We start from the raw sequence: 12586 nt of genomic DNA, 5'->3' as shown, positions 1-12586 counted from the left end.
TCTATAAAATGGAGCTTATTACAAGCTCTTCATTTAGGCCACCAGGGGATAACACATCCAAGGTGTAGATCCAAAAAGTTTCCCTCTGACAGAGACGCAAAAAACGCTCTGCCAGAGGGAGGTCCCGTGGCATTCCTTCAATGATCCACACATTAAGACCGTCAGTGGATTTTTCGTGGCATTCAAGGAAATGTCTGGGTATGCTATGCTGATCTTTTCCATCCTCTATGAGTCAACGGTGCTCACCAAAACATTTACGAAGGGTACGTGTGGTTCTACCCACATAGTTCAGACCACAAAGACAAATTAGACAATAGACCACGTATTCAGAAGAGCATGTGTAAAATTCCTTAATCTGATATAATATCCCTTTAACAGTGAACTCCTTTTGTCCATGATGAATAAACTGGCATGTCTTACATAAGGGTTTTTTGCACTGATACATACCATTATTTTGCTGAGAAAAAACTTCGAAAATTACTGCCTAGCATTTCTAGCCATGGTCAACTTGAGCAAGGGCAGATTATTCATGTAGCATTTACTTCCTGGAATACATCTGCCCTTAGCTCAGGCATTAAAGCATGCTTAGTTCAGAAAACCCCTCCTGAAAATTCCTGGTATGTATGACATCATTTGCCTAGGCTTAGAAACCAGGAAGTAACTGAAGAAATGTAAAAAAAAAAAAAAAAAAGTAAATGTGATAAATAGATATTTACTTTTATATTTAATTTTTCTATCTATTTACTAATGCTAGCAGCACAAGGATTAAACTATTCAAGGCTGATTGAGAGAGTGAAGTTCTGCTTTAAAGTCAATTGTTTTTAATTTCTAGTTTATAAGCAAAGGCTTAGCCAAAGTGACACTGTAATTTATTTCATATCTTGGAAAATCTCATACAGTGTGTATCTTAACCAGTAGTACACTGTATGTATCCCTAAGGATAAGTCTGGGTGGCTCAAGTGCTCATTTTTTCCCCTTTTAAACTGTACATATCTTTGCAGATATAACAATAAAATACCAAAATGTTCTAATTTTTTTCTCAGGAATTGGAAACCACAATAGCAAATCATATTTTGAGTTCACAAAAATGGTTAGAGGTCTACCTGGAACAGGAGAAGCAGATGAAGATGTTTAAAACGTGTCTGACAATGCAGGAAATCTTCAACCAACAAAAGAGCTCATGTCCAGGCCTTGCATATAGACGAATTCCGATTCCAGATTTTTGTGCTCCCAGGGAACAGGTGAGGAGGAAGAACAAATAAACAAATAATATGGTACTCAAATTACTGGAAGCTGCATTGTCGTACTGGTACTTTATGGAGAAATAAACTCCACATTAATGACATCTTCTATAACTGAATCCAGGGATGCTGAAATTATTGTACTCCGAGAAAAACATTAAAAAATAAATAAATATTTAACGACTGCTTGGAATTCAGGAACTGCTGAGATAATAAACACTGTGGTCAGGAGTATGTCATTATATTATAGAGTACAGTGTTCAAAAGTATGCAATGTTTAGCCCAGTGTACAGAGTACAGTGGTCAGGAGTATGTAGTGTACATGGCTGCATATAGAATCCATTGATCATAAACATGTAACATACAGTCCAGCAAATGGGGTGAAGGGGCCATTAGTGTGTCACAAGTATGGCACTTAGGAGTATATTACTCCTGGAGATTTACCTTCATTTCCTGCCCCATAGCTAAAATAGGAAGTGAGAAAAATCCCTGCAAATTAAGGGAATCCTTAGGGGACCCCCAAGTCACCAGAACTAGTGTCCTCATTGGATGATTTCCCCTGTGTAATTTTTCTGGGGACAACCCAAAATTTGGGATTTTCTTTTACTTTCACTTTTGATTATAACAGTAAACATGACAAATAGAGAGGGTGAATCTCGCTAATGGGGGCAAAGACAGCACAGACAGCAATAAAAACCTAACATGCATTCTAATCCATCTACACTATGTTCAAAACTAACAAAAAAAACTTTGTCTTTAGTTATGCTTTAGGCAGAAAACAAAAATCACCTGCAACAGAAAATCACCCCTCTTCTGCAAAATGCCCCTACCTCAGGAAAAAAATCTTATCAGACCCCAGAAGCAGAGCAATGGCTGGCATCTACTGAGAGAATGTCCTGCCATGCCTCTCTTCAGCAGCGTCATATGACATTTCAGAGACAAGAAAGTGCATGAGAGAATTTTTCCTCTACTCTGCGACATACTGTTTCTGGAGTCCGTAAGGCTCAGTTCACACTATCAATTGGTCAAGAACACGCAGAGCGTTCCTGTTCAATTCACATGCGATTCAGTGCGGTGAAATTTGAGCTGATTTATTTTGAATGGGCTCAATTTATACTGTATGGCACCAAAAGTAGTGAATGCACTATTTTTGGAAGCATACTGCACCTGTATGGCATGGCATATTTATACATGCGGTCCGGTGCAGGCAAACACATTTTTGTGAGCTGTGTTTGGGGTGTCACTAACTTAACCTTGACACCCCTGCAAATTGCAAATGCAGTGTGTTTTGAATGCAGGAATGGTGCATGGACTGCGGATTTCCTGCACCATGTTGTAGTGTGAACCTAGCCTAACAGCACTTTACCACAATATGCAGGTTCTCCTGCATGGCTATGTACGATGTATTGCAGATTTGTAGGGACTCCTGCATAGTGGAAAGATGCCTGCTTACCCTGGGGCTCAGTGGAAAAGACCCAGAGCAGGGGGGCGTTGTGACATCCATATCTGAACCTCACATCCACACAATCTGAAGTTTTTCTTTTCTTTTTGTGATCCTGTCTGGCTTGCCATAAACAGCCATCATTTATATTTCTGTTCCTCTTTAGAAAAGGAAATAAGTGCTGTTTCCAATCATACATCGTGACACTGTAAAAAGCACTAGGGTTAAAGAAAAATGTTCACTAGACTTTTTAAATTTTTATTTAACCCTGTGGAAGACCATATATATGTAGCACTTGGTCTCGATGGAATGGGTCTTGCCATTGCTAGGCTACATTATTGGACATTTTTCCCCCGCATTGATAGGAAGGAAATGGATTTGTGAGTGACAATACTGGTCTCTGGAAAATAGGGGTTTCTCTGGAGACCAGCACTGCTATTCTCAAAGATCACACAGCCTGCTTCTATGACTGAATAGACAGCGCTGTGAGCAATGTCATGGCATCATCATCATCTCGACAGCGATGATCAGTCATTCATAAAAGTGAAGGTGGACCCCTTTGAGATTAAATAAGTTAAAAAATACATGAGAGCTCTTCATTACATATTTTATTTTAGTATATTGTGTGTGACACATTACAAGCAAAAACAATTAAGAGTATTGTTATCTTGCAGGATTTTGACATGATTCTCCAAGCTATGAAGTGTATACTTGCAAGGGACTCCAATGCCGCCTTTGTCTTCAACTGTCATGAAGGAAAAGGAAGGACAACAACAGCAATGGTCATTGCTTTGCTTATTCTCTGGCATTTTAATGTGAGTTTTAAATCAAAATACGGGAGTATTCGATCTTACTCAGTATATACTGTATGTGTGTGTGTATAGATGATGATGATTATTATTATTATTGCAGACCATTCCTGAAATCAGTGAGGATGAAATTGTTAGTGTTCCAGATGCCAAGTACACAAAGGGAGAGTTTGAGGTGAGACAGTTACTATAAATGATTTAATTTCCCTTGATTAATATACACATGTGTACTCATTTATATCATACATGCGAATACTAATGTGAGTAGATTACTGTGCTGGCAGTGCTACAAGGGTTATATATTCTAATCAAAATGCCAGGTTTTTCCCCACTGCATGTCTATTGAAGAGGAGGGGATTTGACATAGTCACAGATACCACAACCCTCAAAAAGTATATAATTAATTTGGAATGTTAATGATAAGTAATGTTTATGTTAATATATTCTTAAAGAGGCACAAGTTTAAATACCTAAAAATGTCAGCCCCCTCCCTGTTTGTATGTCATAATTGTATGGCATAATTGCATGGCATTATGACATACTCTGTGCTGAGTGGTGCTCTTTGTTTATTTACAGGTCTCATAAAAAGTAATGCAATTTTAGCAGGAGAAATGCTTGGCAAAAGCACAGATCCCTTAAAAGACCTGTAAATAAGAGACAATGCTACTTTGCTTTTGTAAGTTTCACTGTAGTGAAAGCACTGGTAAAAAAAAACTTTATAAGACTTTATAAAATAAAATCTCCATGCCACCGGGCTGCCATTGCCAGTACTGGAGCCCAGAATTGTTAAGCCCCATCCTGAAGTACAGTGTCATCAATTTGAAATGTAGTGAACAAAAGGAAAATACAGTGAGCACTGAGCTGTTGTGACAGTATGCATAAAATCCAATTGCCAAAGGGATAATAACAGATGGGAAAATGCAACTCCTATACAGGTCAGTTTAAATGCCTTCCAGACATTTTCATGCCACACACTTGGTAGATAATTTGTGGTTAGTGCTTTCATGGCAACGTACAGCAGGGACTAATCCACATCACATAATTCCATGTAGTATTTAGTTTGATCAACTGCCAGGTGCTATTTGTTGCCTGAAGTATGCTGCCGAGCGGAGATTTGTGGCACACCGCAGTAGGACCTCCCACGGTTCTGTAACAGGAAGTAGCAATGAAATACTCCCAGTGTTTAAATTTTTCTTGTTATATTGAAAAAAATATACCCCAACATTTTTTAGTATTGTCTAGTGTATGTTTATTAAATCATAAGTATAATTGTTATTGTTAGTTGTAATTGTTACAAGCTAGATAAAACAAAAGCTGTGTCAATCTTCATTTCAAGCTGCAAAACAACAAAATGTGATTATTTTAAAGGGGGTGATTATTTTCTGTACCCACTGTACATGTTTATTACCTTCAAATATAATAATGCACAGAGTAAGTTTGATTCCATAGTACAGTATAAGTCCTCGTGCACACTGGACATTTTTACAGCTGCTGTTTTTGGCTTTTGGTGTTTTTTTCTATAGCCAGTAAACTCCCCAGCATGTTATCCTATGTATTCATACACACTTAGGCTTTAATCAGCGTTGTCTGGCAGGGGCATTTTTTGGCTGGAAAAAAAACCCCAGAACGAGTGAGTTTCTGGACCAGATTTTTAGCTGCAAAAATTCTCTAACGCTGGTAAACGTGGTAAAACGTGGCAAACTGACGTTTTGGGGTGTTTTTTTAGCCAAAATTTTATTTTTTTTTTTGTGTAAAACACAATGAAAAATGCAGCTAAACACTAATGCAAAAACTCTAAAAAAAAATGCGGAAAAACAAGATTTTTAACATGATTTTATACAGCTAACGCTACTGCCATTTTTCAAATGCCCAGTGTGCATGAGGACTGTACTGGATCAAGATAATGGACTTCTATCATTTAGCTCCTTGAAACATTTTGTTGCATTTATTTGTCTGTTACATTGTTATAATTTCAGCAAGACCAATACATCCTAATGAATGGTTTGGTGCTAAAACAATTCTTCTAGCAGGCTCTCAAGTACTGAAACAGTTAATATGTGTTGTGTCTTATGGATTGCTTCACACTTTTTTAGTGTTAATAAGGCAATACCTTTTCATTTATTCAATGTTTCAGGTAGTGATGAAGATTGTTCAGCTGCTGCCTAATGGACACAAAATAAAGAAAGAAGTGGATATGGCACTTGACGCTGTCAGTGAAACCATGACTCCTATGCATTATCACTTACGAGAGATCATTATATGCACTTACAGACAGGTAAGTAGCTGTTTATACCTACACATTTACCAGTATGTGATACACAATGAAGTAAATAATTTTCTTGTTTAACCATTTGCTGCTACACCACTGAAGATTTATTGAGGTGGGGGAGGCACGAGCGGACTCAGTTACGTGTATATATACATGACTGGCCTCTTCCAGGTCTGTGGGCATGTGTATGCACATGCCCTGCCGACTCACACTGTGATTGGACACAGCAAGATTTTTTCAACAGGTTTCAGCCAATGATTTTGTCTGAAACATGCTGATCAGCTGTGTCCAATCGCAGGCCAAAATCCCGTGTTGACAAACACACAGAACTCTTTGTAAACAAAAGGGCAATCTTGCTGTTTCTTTTCCCCGAAAAGCATGGAGAAAAAGATTGCAAATAAAAGCAGTACATATTACATACATTACACATTGTTAGGTACACAATTAACCCCTTAATCAACACTAGATGTTAACCCCATTCTATCCTCTGTCATTAGTACAGTGACACTGTACAGTATGAGCACAGATCACTGTAAAAGTGTCTTTGATGTCAGTCTCAGCTGGTCAGTTATTGTACCTTCTAGCCAGCGTTAGCTAGCAACAGATTGCCCACCACACTATCACAGTCCCACTATAAGTCACTAATCACTGCCATTACCAGTATAGAGTCATAGGTACAGTTGCAAGAAAAAGTATGTGAACCCCTTGGGATTACGTGGCGTTTTGCATGAATTGGGCATAAAATGTGCTCTGAACGTCATCTAAGTCATAGAAGAACACAGTCTGCTGAACATAATACTACACAAACATTAGATGTTGCCATGGTTTAATTGCACATAACATGTAAACATTCACAGTGCAGGGAGGAAAAAGTATGTGAGGCCCTAGCTTAATGACTTCTCCCAGAGCTAATTGGAGCCAGGAGTGAGCCAACCTTGACTCCAATCAGTGTGATGATATTGGATGTGTTGCTGACAACTGTCCTGCCCTTAAAAAACACACACCTGTTTTGGGTTTACTGGTTTCAAGAAGCACTGTCTGATGTGAACCATGCCTCACAGAAAAGAGCTCTCAGAAGACCTACGATCAAGAATTGTTGACTTGCATGAAGCTGGAAAGGGTTACAAAAGTATCTCCAAAAGCCTTGATGTTCATGTGTCCACGGTAAGACAGACTGTCTACAAATGGAGAAAGTTTAGCACTGTTGCTACTCTCCCTAGGCGTGGTCGTCCTGTAAAAATGACTGCAAGAGCACAGTGCAGAATGCTGCATGAGGTAAAGAAGAATCCTAGAGTGTCAGCTAAAGACCTACAGAAATCTCTGGCACATGCTAACATTTTTGTTGACACATCTACAATAAGGAAAACATTAAACAAGAATGGAGTACATGGGAGGACACCACGGAGGAAGCCATTGCTGTCCAAAAAGAATATTGCAGCAGGTTTGAAGTTTGCAAAAGAGCACCTGGATGTTCCACAGCACTACTGGCAAAATATACTGTGGACAGATGAAACCAAGATTGAGTTGTTTGGGAAGAACACACAACACTATGTGTGGAGAAAAAAAGGCACAGCACACCAACATCAAAACCTCATCCCCACTGTAAAACATGGCGGAGGGAGCATCATGGTTTGGGGCTGCTTTGCTGCCTCAGGGCCTGGACGGATTGTTGTCATTGATGGGAAAATTAATTCCAGAGTTTATCAAGACATTTTGCAGGAAAACGTACAACCATCTGTCCGCCAACTGAAGCTCCGCAGAGGATGGGTGATGCAACAGGACAATGACCCAAAGCATACAAGTAATTCAACAAAACAATGGCTGCAACAGCACAGAATATGCCTTCTGGAGTGGCCCAGTCAGAGTCCTGACCTCAACCCGATTGAAATGCTGTGGCATGACCTTAAGAGAGCGATTCACACCAGACATCCCAAGAATATTGCTACACTGAAACAGTTTTGTGAAGAGGAGTGGTCCAAAATTACTCCAGATCATTGTGCAGGTCTGATCTGCAACTACAGGAAATGTTTGGTTGAGGTTATTGCTGCCAAAGGAGGGTCAACCAGTTATTAAGTCCAAAGGTTCACATACTTTTTCCTCCCTGCACTGTGAATGTTTACATATTATGTGCAATAAACCATGGCAACATCTAATGTTTGTGTAGTATTATGTTCAGCAGACTGTGTTCTTCTAATGTTGTGACTTAGATGATGTTCAGAGCACATTTTATGGCCAATTCATGCAAAACTCTACGTAATCCCAAGGGGTTCACATACTTTTTCTTGCAACTGTACATAAATTCTAGTATATATACTATAGTTTGTAGACTCTATAACTTTACACAAACCAGTTATTATACACTTATTAGGATTTTTCTCACCAAAGACATGTAGTAGAATACATTTTAGCCTAAATTTATTAAAAAAATAGAGTTTAACTTTTCTCAAAACTTTTGGTCTTTTTTTATTTAGAATAAAAAAATAAAAAACCCAGTGGTGATCAAATACCACCAAAAGAAATCCCTATTTCTGTTAAAAAATGATATGCATTTTCTTTGGGTACAGTGCTGCATGATTGCACAATTGCCAGTTAAAGTAGTGCCGTGCCAAATAGCAAAAAATGGCCTGGTCATGAAGAGGGTAAAACCTTTTGGTTAATTATCATTTACAAAAGATAATTATACACACAAAGAGGTAAGTTGTTATTATACCTACAGATGTACCAGTATGTGATACACATTGTTTATTTAGATTAATGCAATGTTCAGGAAACAAAGATCTGTGAAAGTCTAAAAGTAGGTTTTGTTATGTCCGCTCACGATGAAGAAATATATATTCACATTTGATCAACGTCCTAACAGTGTACTCCAGGGTTTCTCAGCCAGGGTTCAATGGAACCCTAGGCTTCCCCCATAGGTAGCTGGGGGTTCCTTGAGCAATGAGTAGTTTCTGACTCTCAGATAAGTTCCCACTGACTCCAATGATCTTTTTAGCTGTGTGTCAGGAGTATTTCTTCCCAGTGACCCAACATAAGGAGCATTCTTCCCATTGACCATCACATTAACCATTTCACTGCCAGGTCTGTATGTTGCACGAACCTGACAATGGGGCTTTTACACGCAATCTGGAGGCTACAGCCACCGGGATTGTGTAAAAAAACTGACAAGCAAATTCCTGCCAGTCAGGTGGAAGCAGATTCCTTTCACAGACCCTGGTAACAGCGTCCCTAAACCCCTTCCTCTCGGGGCGCACCCCCACCATGTATTCCAAGCTCCGCTTGCTCATCTGCAGGCCTGGGAAGCATTGTGTATGACGTCACTTCCGGGTCACCTTGTCACTTTCCCTGGCTACAGTAGCTGGGGAGGAATGTATTGCAATGCATTCCGTGGAGCAAAAAAGTTGAACAAAAAAAAAGATACATCCAAGCATATAACATCCTCCCCCCAAAAAAATTCTAAGGTTTCAGCCAATGATTTTGTCTGAAACATGCTGATCGCCCCCACATATACGCACATACGAACGTAAAAGCATGCATCCAACGCGCCAATGCGTGAAAACATTGATTGTGATGTGTTACATATCGCTGCAGACGCCAGAGTTAGAGCAATAATTCTAGCACAAGACCTCTTCCGTAACACTAAACCGATGACCTGTAGAGGCTTTTGAAGCATCGCCTATAGAAAATATAGGTTACTGAAGTCGCCTTTTCACAGGCGCACACAAATTTAAGGTTTGACATGTTTGGCATCTATTTACTCACTGCAACCTCTTCTTTTATATTGTACCAAAAACTTGGGTAATTATTGTGTTTACCCTAAAGTTCAATTTAGTGTGTTATTTACTTCTGCGGTAATATCGTGTGACATAAAATATTGGAACTACTACTATTTTATTCTCTAGGGTGTCTGCTTTCAGAAAATAGATAATTTTGGGGGGTTTTGTGTAATCTTCAGGCCTAAAAAGATTTTTTTAATGTCTGCAAAAAAAGTACAAAAACAGCTCTGGCAACGAAAGGGTTAATGTATCATGAGTTGTAGATTTTGTAACTTTTAGCAGAGGTTCCCTGAGACTGAGAAGTTATTTCAAGAGTTCTTTTGTGTTGAAAAGGTTGAAAAAAATATATTTAGTGATTGTAAAATAATTTTTTTAAAATAACAATCATGATATGCTTACCTGCTGTGTGCACTGGAATTGTACAGAGTGACCTCCAATCCTTTTCATCTCAGGTCCCCCACCAGCGTTTCTGGTTCCTCCCCTTCTCAGTGTGTCACCATAGGAAGCCTTCCTATGCTGGCACATCTGCGGGCTCGATCACGAGCCACGCTGCCTGTGTCTTTAAGGGCTAGCTGACAAAGGGCTAGCTGAAAGTGAATGAATTGAAGACTAATAACACAAATAATGAAGAGGCTTCTGGTGCGTAATTCATTTCATATCACCATTTGTTTTCTAAACAAAATATATATTACAAAATGGTGATTCAGGAATTTTTGTATTGCTGGAATTTGACTTTCTGACATTTTAATTGAGTTGTGTTCTGGCTGGAGTAAATCTCTGATGGGTTTGGGTGTTAACCAGTGTTTGAGAACAAACAGCATGGTAGGCTAGAGAACTGTGTAGCATTTTGCACATACTAGTAACAAATGTAACAGGCAGTAACAAACACTGCAGATAGCCCAGGTACTTTGTACTCAAAAGAAATATGAAACGAAAGCTGACTGACTGAGCTGCAATTTTATTTTTGGAAGTCATTTGTTGCAATGACAGAACTTTGTTGTTGTGTGCCTGAACATGGGCAATATTAGTGCATTATGTATATGTGAGTAATTTGGATAAATAAAATCACTCCTTGTTTCTAACTTAATAAAGTTAAGAGAAGAGTTTCAGGTCTTTAGGTTTCATTCACATAGGCATTTACTCACGCAACCATATATTTCAAAACATATTTTGCGTGTTGAAAAATGCACTCATACACATGAACGAGTAAATGCCAGGGCCATCAGTTACGCACACACTGTGTTTTCGGTAATGCACTCCTATGGGCAAAAACATACTACAGCTGTGGCTCCTAAGCTCCACAACAATAGACATTTTACACTACTTACCCAAACGCTGTTCTTTACAGCCATGTACAAGAGGCCTAAGAGTTCATGCACACTGACTAAAATAGGAATTTTTTATGCCTAGTGTAAATCTCCCCAGTGCTTTCCCACGCCTGTGGAAACGCAGGTGCTACATACAGCCTGCAATAAAAGTGAATGGCTGTACACCATCCTCTTATACATGCCAGTGCTTCCTTGCATCAATGTTTACCCACGCATACATGTCCACTGTCCAACAGTTTTTCTAAACATGGCGGTTTCAGGTTCAATACATATATTAGACACACATGCATAGGTAAACACAAAAACGCTTATTTTAATCCATGTGTATGAACCTTTGTTGTAGCTACCAGGGGCTACAATGTATAGCAGTATAGCTTTATTCAAGGCTGTTTATGGCTGCAGGGAATTTAACATATACACATACAGTTGTGTCCAAAATTATTCAACCCCCAATGCTGTAAAGGGGTTTAGGGACTATAGTGTACATTTGGAATTGTATTCAGAATCAAATCCTACAAGGACGTTGTAACTACCCAAATGCAACTAAAATGACATCAATTGTTTATGTAATACAGTAGTAAATGGTTCTTATGTGGTTTCTTCATTGCCACAATTATTCAACCCCTTAAAGACTACCACTCTGAAGAACAGAGGTTCATACAGGTGCTTTCCATCAGGTATTGAAAACACCTGTGGATGTCACCGAGCAGCAATCAAGCATAATAAGCACCAATTAGGCAGCTTTAAAATGACTGTGATACTCAGCTCCTTCTAGACATTTACTGGTGTGGTTACAAACATGGTGAAGGCAAGAGAATGGTCCAGGACGACAAGAGAAGAGGTGATTTCTCTTCACAGGAAGGGCAATGGCTATAAGAAGATTGCAAAGATGTTAAACATACCAAGAGACACCTTAGGAAGCATCATTCGCAAATTCAAGGCAAAGGGCACTGTTGAAACGCTACCTGGTCGTGGCAGAAAGAAGATGCTGACTTCGACTGCTGTGCGCTACCTGAAGCGTAGAGTGGAGAGAAGTCCCCGTGTGACTGCTGAGGAACTGAGAAAAGATTTGTCAGATGTGGGTACAGAAGTTTCAGCCCAGACAATAAGACGCACACTGCGTAATGAAGGCCTCCGTGCCAGAACTCCCAGGCGTACCCCCTTGCTGTCTCCAAAGAATAAGAAGAGTCGACTGCAGTATGCCAAAAGCCATGTGGACAAACCACAAAAGTTGTGGGATAGTGTTCTGTGGACTGATGAAACAAAATTAGAACTGTTTGGGCCCATGGATCAACGCTATGTTTGGAGGAGGAAGAACAAGGCCTATGATGAAAAGAACACCTTGCCTACTGTGAAGCATGGTGGAGGGTCAATCATGCTTTGGGGCTGTTTTGCTTCTGCAGGTACAGGGAAGCTTCAGCGTGTGCAAGGTACCATGAATTCTCTTCAGTACCAGGAGATATTGGATGGAAACGTGATGCAGTCCGTCACACACCTGAGGCTTGGGAGACGTTGGACCTTTCAACAGGACAATGATCCCAAGCATACCTCCAAGTCCACTAGAGCATGGTTGCAGAGGAAAGGCTGGAACATTTTGGAGTGGCCATCGCAGTCACCAGACTTAAATCCGATTGAGAACCTCTGGTGGGACTTAAAGAAAGCAGTTGCAGTGCGCAAGCCTAAGAATGTGACTGAACTGGAGGCCTTTGCCCATGAAGAATGGGC

General features: G+C 39.7%; 1 protein-coding gene across 2 annotated transcripts in view; it reads left to right on the top strand.

Annotated features, from left to right (window-relative positions):
- Positions 1 to 12586, top strand: part of PALD1 (phosphatase domain containing paladin 1) — a 419780-nt gene that overhangs the window by 294395 nt on the left and 112799 nt on the right. For both annotated transcript variants that reach the window (XM_089686197.1, XM_089686198.1), the window contains 4 exons: positions 1044 to 1241; positions 3357 to 3497; positions 3595 to 3666; positions 5626 to 5766. In XM_089686197.1, the coding sequence (XP_089542323.1) occupies positions 1044 to 1241; positions 3357 to 3497; positions 3595 to 3666; positions 5626 to 5766 (552 nt within the window). The remainder of the gene's footprint in view (positions 1 to 1043; positions 1242 to 3356; positions 3498 to 3594; positions 3667 to 5625; positions 5767 to 12586) is intronic.

This window comes from Staurois parvus, unplaced genomic scaffold, assembly GCF_062004578.1.
Source record: "Staurois parvus isolate SC_StPar_1 unplaced genomic scaffold, SC_StPar_1.0 ptg000393l, whole genome shotgun sequence".
NCBI classification, from domain to species: Eukaryota; Metazoa; Chordata; class Amphibia; order Anura; family Ranidae; genus Staurois; species Staurois parvus.
The sequence above is the reverse complement of the archived record's forward strand: the minus strand, read 5'-3'. Positions and strand labels throughout refer to the sequence as shown.